Genomic DNA, 16,323 nt, shown 5'->3' on the forward strand with positions numbered 1-16,323 from the left:
CCCCCAGGGAAACAGGGTTACATTCGGAAGCCTCTACCCAACCAGAAGGGCTGGAAATGTGCCGTTATTACTAACAAAATGTTAGACTCTGAGGCCCACAGAGAGCCACTGACAGGACAAATCGTGAGATCCTGCCTGATCTCCATTGTCCTTGCCCAGGTCTCACCTTGGCAGAAGCCTCTGCAGCCACTTCCCCTGTCACTGTCGCCTCTGAGTTAGCCATCTACAGATTCTAGGGGATCGCGTTTCTCAGGCTCGCTGGGCAGAGGGCAGCAGCGCCGGCTCTTTGGTGCCTGGTCCTCTACGTTTTCCCTCCTCTTGCAGATCAGTCTCTCCTAATGGCTGCTTTGCTCACTCGTTGGAAATGAACTTCCGGCTTGGAAAACGAGCTCTTCAGATCTGTGGGGCCCAAAATCACCACCTACTGCCCCTGGTCCACAAATTCTTATTTTCCTCGGGTAGCATCCCCTTCTGTCCCTTCCCCCGCCGGCATCCGTCACTCATTGCGTGACCAGCGGTTCAGGTTTGCTCCATCCTTTGTTTTTACCTGCAGTTTCCCTAATGTAGACAGGTCGCCGGCACTGGGACCACCATTTGAATCCTGCTCAGGGCAGCTCGAGACCCCGTGCCGGGTTCAATGCCAGCAGCCACCGGGCTGCGCTGGAGCTGTCCAGCTTGTAATAAAGGAGGGCTTGGCCAGAGACAACTGAATGTTACTTCCTGGCCCCAGTCACCGGATGGGGTCAGGGCTACACAGGTTCCTTCCCCTCTCACGTGATGGCGGGTCTCAGTCCCAACTGCCCCCATTCATGGATTCCAAGGCCAGACGGGACCACGGTGATCATCCAGTCTGACCTGCTGTATTGCACAGGCCAGAGAACATCCTCACAATCACTTCCCTACAGCAGATCCTTTAGGAGAAACACCCAGTCTTGGTTAAAAATTGCCAGCAATGGAGGCTCCACCACGACCCTTGGTAAATTGTTCCAATAGTTATTTACTCTCACCATTAAGAATTTAGGACTTATTTCCAGTCTGTGTGTTTCTAGCTTCAATTCCCAGCCGTTGGATGGTGTCAGACCTTTCTCTGCTGGTACGTCTTTCATAATCCCGATAACGCCAATCACAAACAACCCTCACAGACCAACACAGGCTGTGGATAAACCCATCTGTGGACATGTCAAGGAAGGAGGCCGGGAGACGACCTCAGCCCCTGACAGATAAGAGCCTCTCGACCTCAGTGGCTTACTGCTCACACAGCCACTTCTTGGTCTCAGAACCACCCTGCTCAGTGGCTATGGTGGGACTGCGTCCTAGAGCCTGTGTTTGCTGCAGCGGCTGCTGGTTTTCATTTTCACCAAGGGGGTGGAGACATTGTAAGGAGCCTGCTGGCTCATTCAGGAGGGTGTATGGGGGTGGGGGGCGCACTGTGCTAGCCCCTAGTTTAACACCCAGCCTGCAGAGACTCCCTAATCCCTACAGCACAGCAATCAGTGAAGGAGGTCAGAATGGACCTGGCTCAGGAGGGAGCTGGAGGCAGCAGCTGGGAGCTGGCTGTAGAGGGATGACTGGATAGTGGGCAGCCTGAGAGCTGGGGGTGGAGGCCCTGAGAGCTGGTGCTGGCTGTAGCTACAGCAGGAGGACACAGGGCTGTGGTCTGCAGGCAAGAGGACAATGTGGCGAGGTTACCCAGGCCTTTGTTAGGTGCCATATCGCTGGACTAGACTGCTGCAAAGGTCTGGGTGAGGATTGGTTGGGTTCTCTTGGTTTAACTGGTGCAGTAACCATGCCTAGGGTGCCTGCCCCTGTTTATTTCGGCCAGCCCTAGGAAAGGAATCCTCTGTCACTCAGTGTGCCTGTTGTGTGCAGACCCCAGGAATGCTGGAGTCTGAGGTACAAAGAATGGGGACAGCTGGGACGATCCTGAGCCCATGAGATTGGACAGCTGGCGGTGGGTACAGAGCACCCTGGGATTCCCTGGGACAGTCCTCGGAGAGCCTGGGCAGGTGCCAACCCTGCTGGAGCTGTAGAGCTCACTCCAGTGCTGGCCTGTGAGTGCATGGTGCACCCTGTGAGCTACCAGGCCACTCGGGACTGGTGTCCCCCAGCTCTCAGCCACTCCCTGCAGTGGGGCTGGTTACGGCACATCACAGGAGCACGGGTGGTAGCGTTGTGGATATCCATCAACAAGGGAGCCAATGTGCTCCTTCTAGCGACACGTCTCCTGCACCTCCAGTGGCACGGAGCCTCGGGGTGGTTATGACATCAGCTGTTGGGGTAAATGGTCTCACTGCTGCCTTGGATCTAATTTTCTGTGCCACTTGCAGGGAGGGTATCTGGTTGGCCTTCGTGCCAGGGTATTTCTTCTCTCCTTTGCTGGCATGTTGCTGTGTCGGGGTTAACTCAAGATGTTTTTCAGATGCTGGTGCCTCTGCCCATGGATTGCTGAGCTGGTGACTCTGATAACGTGCTGCGATGGGTGTTGCAGAGTTCTAACAAAGCTAAATACAGGACCCCTTGAGTCTGCTGGGACTTTTTAAATGGCTGCTTCTAGGGACTTTTCTGTTAATCCAGTTGCTGTGAGGGGCTCAGCTACCAAAGAGAATTGTCAAAATGAGCCACTCCTGCATTATGGACTAGTAGTAACTCATCTGGAAACTATAATACAGAACAGAATTATCAGACACATCCATCAACATGATTTGTTGGGCAAGAATCAACACGGCCTTTGTAAAGGGAAGTCACACCTCACCGATCTAGGAGAATTCTTTTGAGGGTGTGAACAAGCAGGTGGATAAGGGTGATCCAGTCAATACAGTGTAGTGGAATTTTCAGAAAGCCTTTGACAAGGTCCCTCACCAAAGGCTCTTAAGAAAACTAACTAGTTGTGAGATAATAGGGAGGTCCTGTGATGCATCAGTAACTGGTTAAAAGACAGGAAACAAGGGGTAGGGATAAAGGGCCAGATTTCACAATGGAGAGTTAAATAGCAGGGTCCGCTTGGATCTGTGCTGGGACCTGTAGTGTTCAATGTGTTTATTAATGGGGAGTGAATAGTGAAATGGCAAAATTTGTGGATGATACAAAATGATTCAAGGTAGTTAAATCCAACACAGTCTGTGAAGAATGACAAAGGGATCTCACAGAACTGGGTGACTGGGCAACAAAATAGCAAATGAAATTCAACATTGATGAGTGCAAAGTAATGCACATTGGAAAAAATAATCCCAACTACACATATATAATTATGGGTTCTAAATTAGCTGTTACCACTCAAAAGAAAGAGATCCTGGAGTCACCATGGATACTTCTCTGAAAATTTCAGCTCAATGCACAGCAGGGGTCAAAATGGGTAACAGAATGTTAGGAACTATTAGTAAAAGGTATAGAAAATCAGACAGAAAATATCACAATGCCACCCTATCAATCCAGACCTTGAATAGCGTGTCCAGTTCTGGTCACCCCATCTCAAAAAGAATAGAGTGGAACTGGGAAAGGTCCAGAGAAGGGGAACAAAGATAATCAAGGCTGTGGAATGGCTTCCATCTGAGGAGAAACTACCAAGATGAGTTCTTTTAGCAAAGAGACAACTAGAGGAGGATATGATAGAGGGCTGTAAAGTCATGAGTGGTGTGGAAAAAGTGAACAGAGAAGTATTATTTACCTTTTCCCGTAATACAAAAACCAGGAGTCACCCGGTGAAATTAATAGCCAGCAGGTTTCACATAAAGAAGGGGAAGTAATTTTTCACACAATCCAGAGTTAACCTCTGGAATTCATTGTCACGGGATGCTGGGAAGGCCAAAAGTACAACTTGGTTCAAAAGAGGGCTTAGATAAATTCATGCAGGATAGGCCCATCAGTGGCTATTAGCCGAGATGCTAAGAATGCAATTCCATGCTCAGGGTGACCCTAAACTTCGGACTGTTCTGTACAGTCACCCTGAAGCATTGGCCACTGTCGGCAGACAGGCTACTGGGCTAGATGGCCCATTGGTCTGGCCCACTATGGCCGTTCTTAATCTAATGTTCTTAATCCCCCGCTGAGCAAACTGCTCCTCAGGCTGTGCTGTTGTGTTATGATTAAGCACATTGCAGGGTGTGGGAGCTGAGGGTGCTCAGCACCTCGCAGACCTGGCAGTGGCAGGATCAGGCCCATTGTGAAATCCTTTTTGCAGGAAAGGGGAACGCCAGGAAAGGTTGGTCCTCGCTGATGACCATTTACAGCCATTCTCTTCCTTGGGGACAGATGCGGTTCACTAGCCAGAGGCAAACACCCTCGTGCTTCACCTGCACCCTGCCTAAGCTGAAACTCCCGCAGATATTGCTTGGCCACTCCCCCCTTTGGTTTCCAGGGCTGCAGATGTTGTTGCCGCGCTGTCACTGGGCAGAGAATGAACCAGCCACCTCTTCCCTCCCACTCCAGTTCTGCTGCTGCCTCCTCCTCCTCAGCTCCCTCCCTCTCTGACAGCAGCTCTTCTCCTCCAGAGCAACTCAGCATCCAGTCTCGAGGGTGCCACCAGCTGTCCGTGAGCTGCTAATATTCAAATTTGGAATGGGATTTACTAGTCTCTTGAACCTCCCACAATCCTGTCCTTGACTTGGTCCCTGTACCCCATCACAGGGGAGCCCCAGGGACAAAAGCATTTCTCCTAGAGTCTCAGATCAGTCACTCTCTCCCTGTAGCTTTCCTAGAAGACCCCACCTAGACATAGCTTCTGTACTGTAAAAAGAACAGGCGTACTTGTGGCACTGTAGAGACTAACAAATGTATTTGAGCATAAGCTTTTGTGGGCTAAAACCCACTTCATCAGATGCATGGAGTGGAAGATACAGTAGGAAAATATATATACACAGAGAACATGAAAAATGAGTGTTGCCGTACCAACTGTAACGAGGATAATTAATTAAGGTGAGCTATTATCAGCAGAAGAAAAAAAACTTTTGTAGGGATAATCAGGATGGCCCATTTCCAACGGTTGACAAGAAGGTGTGAGTAACAGTAGGGGTAGCTTTTGTACTGGTATAACTATTTTGAGTAGGGTGTGATTTTTTTTAACCCCCGTTATATCAATATAACTGCTAGTGTGGACACAGGTTCACCAGTATAAAGGTGTCTTATAGCTTATTCCCCTTTCTGACAAGTAGCGGTATAAGCCCCTTTATATCAGCAGAACTGCATGCACACTTTCACTATACCGGTATAGTTAAATGGATTCTAATGTGTGTGGCAGTCAGAGGTTCAGGGACAACAGATGAGTGAGGTGCATCCTGGCCATCTTGGCTAATAGCCATTGATGGAGCTGTCCTCCCTGAACTTACCTAGCTTTTTTTTTTTAACCCAATTATACTTTTGGCCTTCACAACATCCCCAGGCAATGAGTTCCACAGCTTGTGTGAAGAAGTACTTCCTTTTGTTTGTTTTCAACCTGCTGCCTATTAATTTCATTGAGTAACTCTGAGTTTTTGTATTGTGGAAGCAGATAAATAACATTTCTCTATTCACATTTTCCACACCATTCATGATTTGATACCCTGCTTTAGCTGTCTCTTTTCTAAGATGAACAGCCCTAATCTTTTGAATATCTCCTCAGATGGAAGCTGTTCCATACCCTGGATAATCTAGAACCTTTTGCAGTTCCACTCTGTCCTTTTTGAGATGGAGTGACCAGAACTGGGCACAGTATTGAAGGTGTGGGTGCACCATGGATTTATACAATGGCATTATGATATTTTCTCTTATCTATTTTACCTTTCCTAATGGTTCCTAACATTACGTTTGCTTTTTTGACTGACGCTATAGTTTCAATCCACAATGATTCCAAGACCACTTTCTTGAGTGGTAACAGCTAATTTAGACCCCATCATTTTGTATGTATAGTTGGAATTATTTTTTCCAGTGTGCGTTATCTAGCACTTATCAACAGTGAATTTCATCTGTCATGTTGTTGCCCAGTCACCCAATTTAGTGAGACCCCTTTGTAACTCTTCACAGTCAGCTTTGGACTAAATTCTATCTTGATTATGCACCAGGAAAAATCCTGCCCAGGCTCCCGTAGATGGACTGCATGTGACCCAACAGTGTAGCTTTCTAGGCTCTAAGATTCCTTTTCCTACACTCAGGCTGAATATAAGAGACATGCCTTATTGTGCAAGCTGCTGCACAGAGCAGTAACAAAGAAAACCATCCTTGCCCCAGAGAGTTTACCATCTAGGTGTCAGACAGGATGCAACAAGTGGATATAACAGACTGGGGTTGGGAGATAAGTGAAACAAAACGATACAGACACAGAGAAAAATTGCATCATGTAACTGCAATCTTTTTATCTGCCTAGACACTCCACCCCCCACATCTGAGCACCTCCTCCCAGATATTTATGGATTAATCCTCACCTACTCCCTGGGAGGTAGGGGAGCATTACTGTCCCCCGTTTAGTGCCGGGGCCCTGAAGCACAGCGAGGCTAGGGGATGTGGCCAAGGGTACCCAGGAAGGCTGTGGCAGAGCCCAGAGTAGAGGCCACCTCTCCGGGCCTGAGGGCTCCTTCCCACCTGTTCCATCTTTGGGTTCGGTGCTGGGGAGCTCAGCCAGGCAGAAAGACAGAAGAGGAGGGAGAAGGCAGCATTTGTGCAGCCCAAGGGGAGGGGGGGCGTTTACAGGGGGCCACCAACGAGCAAACCCCGCACCCCCTTTGGAGACCGAGCCTCCGTGGGGCGGGAGCCAGCAGAGGGCAGCAGCAGGCCCGCCGGCGGCGCGTCGAGCCTGCCACTCGGAGGCAGAGGAAATGAAGGCGAGTTCCTCTGAGTCAGGAGCCATTAGCCCAAGAAGCTGGAGCGCCCAGCGCCGTGAGGCCGGGCGCGGGGAGCCGGAGCGCGGAGCCCAGCCCGCGGCGGAGGGGCCAGAGCGCTGCCGCCGGGCGCCCTGCTCAGGTGGGACCGGACCGGGGCGGCGGGGCCGCTTGGCCCCCGCAGCCGGGGCACGGGGCGGGCGGCGGGGCTGGGAGTTCGCGGACAAGGACGCCGCGCCTGGCCGCTCCCTCCGGGCCGCCCCGGGAGCCGAGCCGAGCTCCGCCGGGGCGCCGCGGACCCACTTGCTGCTCCGCGGGTCCCCGCACGGGGCTGGGGCTGCCCGCGGGCCGGGGCCCTTCCCCGGCCCCAGCACTTGGGCCGCCGGCCAGGCTGGCCCCGCGGGCGCCGCGCGTCCTCCCCGCTGCAGCGGCGGCTCGGCCGGGTTGGAGCCGAGCCAGGCGCCGGGCCGGGGAGGCGGCTCCGCGGAGCCCGCCCGGCCGCCGGCGGCTGCCATTGTCCTCGGCGGGGCCGGGGCGGGAGCAGCAGGGGGCGGTGCTGGCCGCCCCTGGGAAGGGCCTGCCCGGGGCGGGGGGGCCCAGGCGTCCCGCAGCCGCCGGCCGGCCCCGCTCCCCGCCGCGGCAGAGACCAGGGGGAGCGCGAACAAAAGGCTGCGCCTGCCGGCCCGGCCACTGCCGCAGGAGCGGCCCGTGGGGCAGGGCGCGGGGGGCCGGCCCGAGCCCCCAGCCGGGCGGGCTGCCTCGCAGGAGGCCTCGGAGCGGCTCAGCGCTGGGGAGGGGGGAGGAGAGCAGAGGAGATTAGCTCCCCAGCCGGCCGTGGTATGCAGAAAATGCTGAGCTGGGGGGCGGGGGTGCACGGTCTGGCTCTGTGTGTGTGTACATGGTATGGCTCTGTGCGCACGGGGTGTGTGTGTGCACGCATGTGTACGGTATGGTTCTGTGCAAACGGTCTGGCTGTGTGCGTGTGTGTGTGTACACGGTATGGTTCTCTGTGTGTGCACACATGATATGGCTGTGTGTGTACATGGTATGGCTCTGTGCGCACGGGGTGTGTGTGTGCACACGGTATGGTTCTGTGCACACGGTATGGCTGTGTGTATGCATGTGCACGCTATGGTTCTGTTTGTGTGTGTATGTGCATGGTATGGCTGTGTGTGTGCATGGTATGGGTGCGTGTGTACACTATAGCTTATATTTTATAACCTATAGAGTAATATCTACAAATGAAATAATATCACAAAACCAAATTCTGAAGTCACTTTGAAATGAGACGTCAGAGCGTTCTGTCTGGATAAGGTCTCAAGGGACCATTTCAAGCCTTGTCCAAACGCTTGGTTTCACCGTTTTTTTCCTCCTCTAAACTGAATTTCGCTGGCATGGGCAGGTTCCGGTGGAACGGTTCAGTTTTGACAAAGGGGCATTTTCTGACAGAAAACCAGGGTTCTGTTGGGCAATTTTGGACCAGGTCTGATATCCAGCTGTTTCGGTACTTCGCTGGTCTCCATCGCTGTGGTCTGTGTGCACCTTGCAGTCCTCATAACTCCCCAGTGAGCAGTATTATCCCCATTCACACATGGGGAAACTGAGGCGCACAGAGCTTAGCAGGACTGGCAAGTCTCTCTTCTGTAATGCATGTCTGACCGAGCAGGTGTTAGCTCTGGTTCTCCACCCAAGGAGGATCCCAGGCTTGGAGTGGGCTGCCAGGTCTAACTGGGGGTTATTAACTCTTCCACTACAAGATGGATTGTCTAAGGAGGGTGCTTAGACAGCCCGTGTTTACCTCTGGCTTTCTCTCTTCTCTCAGGTGCTTTCAAGCTGGGATGAGCGTCTCCCCTGCCACCTGGCACTCTGGAGCAGTTATTTAATCTCCCCAAGCTACCCATCTCCGTCCGGATTTGTGTCCCGGAGCAGGATTGGCTCCAGGCTGTTTTCCCCCTGGCACCATGGATTCATCAGCTGCTCTGGCTTCTGCTCCTCCTTCTTCAGCTCCCTCTGGGTCCCGGAGCCCGATTTTTTCCTCAGGAGCCGACCGAGAGGAGTGGGGACCTAGGTTCAACTGTGCCCCTTCCACTTCTGCCGCGGCCTCCCAGGGGTTGGCCACCTCTGGCCGGAAGAGGAAAGCCAACTTCTCCAACGACGAGACCGAGACTCTGGTCTGGAACGTGGTTCGGCACTTCAGCGCCCTCTACGGCTCCGAATCCCTCCGAGCTCACCCTGTGCGGCGGAAGCAGCTGTGGACCCAGATCCAGAGTCGGGTTAACTTCCTCGGCTACACCGAGCGCTCTATCGACGACCTCAAGCACAAGTGGCGAGACCTGCGGCTGGACGTCAAGAAGAAGATCACCTCCAAGAAGCATCCCCCTATGAACAGGGCAGGGGGGCCTCTCCACAAACCCCGCCTCACGCCCCTGGAGAAGATGGTGGCCTCCACCTTCTTACAGGCCAGCCATGATTCAGAGCCCGAGATCATCTTTGACCCCGGTGAGCTAAGCTTTGGGTTTCTCTGAGAGCAGGTCTGGTGCGCATGAGCTCACCATGGTGGTAGGGTCGGGGAGGTCTATGGGTAAAGGAGATGGAGCCAGAAGACCATTCCTCCAGGGAAAGGGGCTTTCTTGAACATCTGTTTCCATCCAGTTGTCACCATCTGAACACATCAGCCTCACTTAATAGTAATGTAACAAATCCCTGGCCCTCTGGGACGTGGTTTGTGGTGAACATTTACTTACTGTGCTAGCTCAGAGAGGATGGTGAAAAAAGACTTGTCAATTTTGCCTTTTTACTAGTCAGTTTCCCTTTTGGGTTTTCCTGAAGTAGGAGAATACTGTAATGTCTGGGTGGCAGAGGCTGCTGGGAAATATTTATAATCAAATAGCCAAACTAAAGGAAATAGTTTTCCCTGGAATTTAAAAAAAAAAAAAAAAATGGTGGAAATATTCCTGTTGATCTTCGGTTTTGTAAAACTTTTTTGTTTTTAAAAACATCTATATACTGCGTCTCGCCTGATCACATCCCTTTTACAGGTGACTTGCAGGGGGAAAAGTCCTGGGTTCGTGCCCCCTTTTGACTGCATGGGTATGTGTTCTTCTGCGTTAGCAGTGCCACTGTGAAATAGCTCTGGAGCTGTGCAGAGTGGTTGCACGTGCTGACACGTTGTGCTTACTTGAGCGTTAGCCTATATCCTCGGCTAAGCCAGCCAACGCGAGCTCAGGGCTTTTGCGTGTGGGCAGGATTTGGGCAGCACTCGACTTAACTGTGCAGTGATGACAAGTCCTCAGGTGTATCAAGTAGGGTTGACGAGTTTCTCCCCCCACATCCAAAAATCAAAATGGGGGGGATGGGGAGGCACAAGGGATTCAGCTCTTTTTTACATTAAAAGAGGGCAAAAGAGACCTACATGTCTTCCGGGGAGACTCTTTGCGCTACTGTAGAACGTGAAGGAACGTGACATCAGACAAATCATGCAAGAGTCACCCGATGAAGGCGCTGATTCAGCAAAGCACTTATGCACCTGTCTAACTTTTGAAACATACTTAAGGCCATCCCTGTTAATCAAAGCACTTAAGCACATGCTTTGACTTCAGTTATACTTACCCACACGTGCTTAAAGTTAAGCACGTGCTTAAGTGCTTTGGTGAATTGGTGCTAAAGTTAGGCATGTGCTTAACTACCTTGCAGAAGTGGGGCCTAACTGAGAGAGTGATTTTTTTTTCCAGAGTGATTAAAATTCTTTTGTTTTATTTGCTTTTTGTTACCCACTATTTAACTCAAATACATGAGACGCACTCGGGAGAAAAACCTCTGGGTTAAAGACTCTCTCTCTCTCCTCCTTCAATGAACCATGGAACAAGCTCCTAGTCCAGATGTCTGGAACCGCCAGTAAAGCAGGGAAGACCAGACTGGACATTCTCAATATGCTGAAGATCAAACAAACAAAATCTCAGAACCTTGGTTCTTTTGTTCGTTTGTTTAAAGACCCATTTCAGGCGGCCTTTTATACCTTGTAGAGGACCAAAAATAAATAAAAGGGGCTAAATCCAATTTTCGTTCCCTTTGCTGGTCACCTTTAAGTTCAGATCAGGCCACTAGCTTTTGGTGAAGGAGGGACATACAAGCACCAATTGTTAGTTTAAATATATACTGCAAAAATGCTGGCTGGTTTTGGGCTAGACATGGCTTATATAAAAACACAATGGAAATATCCTCTTGGACTTAATAGAAAATCCTGATCTTTCTGTAGGGTGTTTTTTGGACCGTCCTGTAGAGCTGATCAGAGAATGATCTCCCTGCTATAGAATTGTATAGGACCATTCAGAAAACCCATAGAAAGGATTTAGTTCACTTAAGTTCTGTAGTTTGTTGGAGTAATTTTTACATGCCCCTGTGGGTTTCATCCCAATTCCAATGGCTGGGTGAAGCTAGACAAATTCAGATTGGAAATAACACATACGTTTTTAATGGTGAGAGTAATTAACTGTTGGAAGAATTGACCAAGGGTGGTGGTGGATTCTCCATCACTGACCATTTTTAATCAAGGTGGGATGTTTTTCTAAAGGATTTGCTCTAGGAATCATTTGGGGGCAGTTCCCTGGCCTGTGTTATGCAGGCAGTCAGACCAGATGATCACAATGGTCCCTTCTGGCCTTGGGATCTCTGAAAAGTCCTATAGGATGTTTCCCTAGGGGAATCCTAGCCCATGATACACGAAGCCTATGGAATGATCGTCTCTATCCTCTTACGTCAGTCGTCTCTTTCTCCTGCAGACTTGTTCTTCCCAGGTGCGTCCAAGCAATCGATCATGTCCTTCCAGCCTGCAGTCAGCCACCCCAGCATCTACATAGACACCAATGGGCAGCCCTCCTCTTTGCCTGACGTGGAAGGTTCCGCTGTGCCCCGGCTCGCAGTCCAGAGTCCAGACCCTTCTGTGATCTGTGAATACAGCCGAGGCGAGGGGCAGAGCAGTTCAGGTAGGGGTGATGGGGAAGCTGCCCACAGCTACAGCAAAGGCCAGGCTGACTGTCCGGGGCACAGGCCTCTTTGACAGCTGGGGGCAGCAGTTGCTGGTGCCTGTTAAAGGGTCAGCCAGGGAATCCTGAGCATGGGTCTGACAATGACTTTTCTGTGACGCGCTGTCTCCAGCAGGCGCTGCAGTGGGGATGCTGTAGAAGGCCAAGGAGTGGTTACTTTTGTTGTTAAAAATGGTGAAATGATTGTGACTCAGAACCTGGACCAAGCATGTTCATTACGTAACCCCAGTGAAGTTACACCAGGAATGGAGTAGGGTCACATAGTCAGATCTCAGACCTCCACGCACTCCTAGAGAAACTCTTTGCAAGGACGTGTCCACACGGTCAGCTTCGAACAGCCTAGTGGTTAGCTTCAGGGCAAACACTTGTGCGTTCACAATGCTCAAACTGTGGGTGACTCTTCCAGCGCTCCTGCCCTCTAGTGTCCAGTCTCCTAACGCAAGAACAAGGAGACGGTCAATGAAACGAAAAGGCAGCAAATTCCAAACTGATATAAGACAATAAACATTTTTCCTGCAGCACACAAGTTCCCTGTGGAACTCACTGCCACAAGATGTCGTCAAGGTCAAGAATTTAACAAGATTCCCAGAGAGATTGAGCATTTATGAGGATGAGCAAAATATCCAGCATTATCCAACTTAATCCTCAAAAAGATGTTGAAAGGGATGTAACAGCCTCATGGTTCAGGGCCCAAGACAGCCTCAAAGTATTGGGGTTTAGGAGGAGACTCCCATTGGGGGCCAGATTATCCCATATCTGCTACCGCAGGCTTTTTACACCTGCCAGCGAAGTAGCTGGTTCTGGCCACCGTCGGGAAAGGAACGTTCCTGTTGGGTCTGACCAGCGCCCATGCAGCCCTGCCAGGGTGTGTGTGTCTGTGGCTGCTTTGAGTGATTTTTTTAGTAAGAAGATGATCCTGGGGCGGTCCCAGGGATGTGGGGAGAGGGGACTGATTGGGAATCTAACGCACGGCGCCAAAGGGGGTGAAGCTGATAGACTGACCTGCTAGCTTCTCTTCTCTTTCAGCCGAATCGGGGCCGGAGCTGCGGACTCCAGAGATGTCGGCCATGTCCCCGCCTCTGAGAAATGAGTCCCTCGTCTCCTACGCCTCCATGTCGGAGGAAGAAGAGCGGGAAGGCCAGGAGGTGGACGGGTGCCCCGGCGCAGCGATGGGCCTTCAGCCTGGCCAGGAGCCCCAGCTGTCAGCAGAGGACAGCGCGAAGGCATCCCGGCAGGCCATGCTCATCCGCCGGTGCAATTCCCAGGGCTCCATGAGCTCCCTCCCCGAGGACACGCTCAATCACGTGGACGCTCACGCAGACTGGGCCCACGAAGGGGTCCCCGACATCCCCTCCTTGGGCAGGGTGCTTAACGCCTCCCAGCCGGAAGAGGAGGAGGGCAGCCAGGGCCCTGAGCTGGGCTCCTTGCCCCGGGTACTGATGGGGCCCGCGTGGGGGGAGAAGCAGCAGCAGCTGCAGGAGGAGGAGCAGCAGCAGCAGCAGCAGGCGCGCTCCCCGCTGCATGGCGCGCTCACCGAGGAGTCCCTGCCCTCCTCCGCCTCACCTCAGGAGGACCAGCCCCCCGCCCCGGTGCCGCCGCCGCGGGGCCTGGGCTGCTCGTGGCTGCGGGAGGGCAGGAGGGAGAGCTGGAGGACTAACATCCACCGCCTGCTGGACCTGGAGGAGCAGTGGGACCAGCTGTACCACCAGGAGCTGGCCATGTGGCAGGAGGAGCGGGCCACGCAGCGCGAGGAGCGGGCGCGGGACAGGGAGCTGCAGTTCCGCCTGCTGGGCGTCCTGACGGACATCCGGGACGAGCTGCGCTACCTGCGGCAGGAGCGGGCCAGCGCGCGCCAGAGCCAGGCCCCGCCCGCCGAGGCGGGGCCCGAGGCCAGCGGGCTCTTAGACCAGCCGCCCAAGGCGGAAGTCAGCTTCCCCGGGCCGACCCTGGGCAGCGCCAGCTGGGGGGAGAGCGCGATGGCCAGCAGGAACCCCTATGGCAGCCGGGGGCGGGGGCGGCGCCGGGGCCGGCCGCGCGGCTCCGCCTCCAAACACAGACGCCTCTTCCTGACCAATAGCTAGGAGTGGCTGGGGGCTGTCAATTCCAGTGACGGACATGGTGTGTGGACAGCCCTCCCGGAGCCTGGGGGCGAGCGCACGGGGTGGGCACGCAGCGTGCGCCTGGACATGGAGGGGCAGGGCTGAGTGTGCAGGGGGATGCGTGCGGCGGGGGCTGAGTGTGTGTGCTGGAGGTGTGTGAGGGGGGAGAGAGAGAGAAGCATCTGGGAGTATGCCTGGTGTGCAAATGCATCGGTGCGTGTGTGTGAGCTGGGGAATCGAGCGTGCCTGTGTAAGTTTGACAGGTGTAGGTGCAGTTTGAGCATCTGTGCACCAGCATCTGTTGGGGGAGGGTATGTGGGGGGAAGTGTGCAAGCCTGTAGTGTGCGAGTCCGTGAGAATGGTGTGTGAATGCATGGGCTGCAGGTGTGACTGCAGCTGTGTGTGTGGGGGTGAATGCATGTGCTTGTGAACTTGCAGCGGCAGATGTGTAAGCAATGCACGGGTGTGAGCATGTGGCACGTGTGGGGAGTGTGTAAGGCTGCAGTGTTGCGTGTCGGAGTGCAAGCGGGGAGCATATACTGCATCGTGCGTGTGCACACGTGAGTCCAGTGTGTCTGAATGAGGCAGCCGTGTGGCAGGGGGATTTGTCTGAGAACGGAGAGGTGAGTGTGAGCGTGAGTAGCCCTGGGAGGCTGTGATTGGTTGGCAGGGGGTGTGGGGGGGTGTCCATGGCACGAGCGTGAGCATGTGTGTTAGTGCAGGTGGGAGTGTTAGTGCACAGTCCACGTACACAGGATGTGTGTGCTCACAGCTGGATGGCCATGCCCATGTGGGAGTGCCAGCTGTGGCAATGGGTGAGTGCAGGGCATGCAGGAGGGGCATGTAGCAGGCACGCTGTGTGGGTGTGAGGGGTGTGAGTGACTGGCTGTGATTGCACCCTGAGAGGTGCGCGCACAGGAGTGTGTGACTGTCCGGCAGGGCACGTTGGGGGCACAGGGACAATCAGGCAGCGGCGCACTTGTACAAGCAGGAGCGGCTGGGGGTGGAGGCTGAGTGCACGTGTGAGCGCACGGGGAGGTGAGTCCGAGCAGCGATGGGAGGGTGTGTGTCTGTCGTGCGTTTAGGAGGGGGTGTCCGTGGAGCCGGGGTGTGTGTGCTATTTTAAGGCAAGGCCTTGTGGGGGTGGCTGAGTGAAAGTGCTGCGCTCCTGTGTCTGGGAAGTGCGTGTACGTGTCACCCGGGGCATGTGCCCGCCGGCAGGGGGTAGATGTGCAAGTGCGCTAGGCTGAGTAGGGTTGCTACTTTCTGGGGGGGAGGGGAATTAGGAATAGTCGCTGTCCTGCGAGAACATTTTATGCAAATCATTTAATGACCTAATTTGCATATAACCATAAACTTCTGTTTAAAAAAAAACCCCAAACCCAAGCCTGTGTGTGGACTCAGTGCTGGTTAAAGCTGTGGGAATGGGCACTGCACCCATTCTTGGTTAATAGTCAGTGCCACTTTAGATGCCGCTGCTCTGGCTCTGAAATGCCACTTGCATTGGCAGCTTCTCCCTGCAGCTCCTTCTCCCAGCTCTCCTGGGCAGGCTGGTCGGTGGCCGGAGGGCAATGGGTGAGTGCAAGGCCTGGCCCAGGGCACGGATGGCTACCTGGGCACTGGCTTTCCTGAGCGGAGGGCTGATGAGCAGGATGCGGTGAATCCAGCCAAGGGCGAGTCATTGGTCTGCCGGATCCTGCATCTGCACACACCTGTTCCCTTGTACAATGCCCGGGGTTCCCAAATAGCTCCTGAGCAGACCGAGAACTCCATCAACTCTGTCTCCAGGTGGGACACCTCTTAACAGACTCCCCAGCTGGCTGGCAGGCAACACGTCTCCTGGAGCCAGACGGGCTGTGGGATGTAAGGGGCAATTCAGGACGGGGGTGACCTGAGTCTGTTGCCCTGCTGGGCAGAGAAGCGTGGTTTGAGCCGCACAGGGCGAGGACTAGCCCCTTCCGTGTCTGGGGTGACTCGGTCCCTGCCTCACTTGTGGCCAGCTGATGGCCTGTGCCGTGACGGGGCCGCTCGGTTCCTGCCTGGGCCGTGTGGGGGCAGCGTGGTAAGGATGGCTGCCAGAGCGGGTCCCCGGCTGCCCCATTGAGGAGCAGTGGGGGGGTGCCTGCTAGGTCCCAGCTGGCACGGTGGTGTTATCCATTGCCTGATGGCTTCCTTGCCTTTCCTCTCTGGTGCCAGGTGTGTGTGGACCCCACTGCACGGACCAGCTGGGGTTGTGCCAGCCAGGTGACGGGGTGGCCCCCTGTGATCCATCCGGTGTCTGGACAGACTTGCCGCCCTCTTAGCCATATTGGCCACTAGGGGGCTCGTTGCTCTTCTGCCCCTCCCACCCCCGGCGTGCTTTGCCCAGCTCCGCTGTGTGTTCACGCTCAGGCAGCA

The 16,323-nt window shown here is 53.9% G+C and overlaps 1 protein-coding gene across 2 annotated transcripts; it reads left to right on the plus strand.

Annotated features, from left to right (window-relative positions):
• The first annotated feature begins 6,794 nt into the window (after nt 1-6,794).
• On the plus strand, nt 6,795-16,096 carry LOC120397113. Of its 2 annotated transcripts, none has more exons than XM_039522626.1 (4): nt 6,795-6,927; nt 8,608-9,284; nt 11,564-11,767; nt 12,854-16,096. In XM_039522626.1, exons 2-4 carry the CDS (start codon nt 8,747-8,749, stop codon nt 13,906-13,908), a joined length of 1,797 nt encoding a protein of 598 aa, XP_039378560.1. In that variant the 5' UTR covers nt 6,795-6,927; nt 8,608-8,746; the 3' UTR covers nt 13,909-16,096. The 2 variants fall into 2 exon arrangements, with proteins under 2 accessions (XP_039378560.1, XP_039378561.1); XM_039522627.1 differs by lacking the exon at nt 6,795-6,927 and adding an exon at nt 7,490-7,622.
• Nucleotides 16,097-16,323: the final 227 nt, after the last annotated feature.

The sequence above is a fragment of the Mauremys reevesii genome, linkage group 2 (genome assembly GCF_016161935.1).
Source record: "Mauremys reevesii isolate NIE-2019 linkage group 2, ASM1616193v1, whole genome shotgun sequence".
NCBI classification, from domain to species: domain Eukaryota; kingdom Metazoa; phylum Chordata; order Testudines; family Geoemydidae; genus Mauremys; species Mauremys reevesii.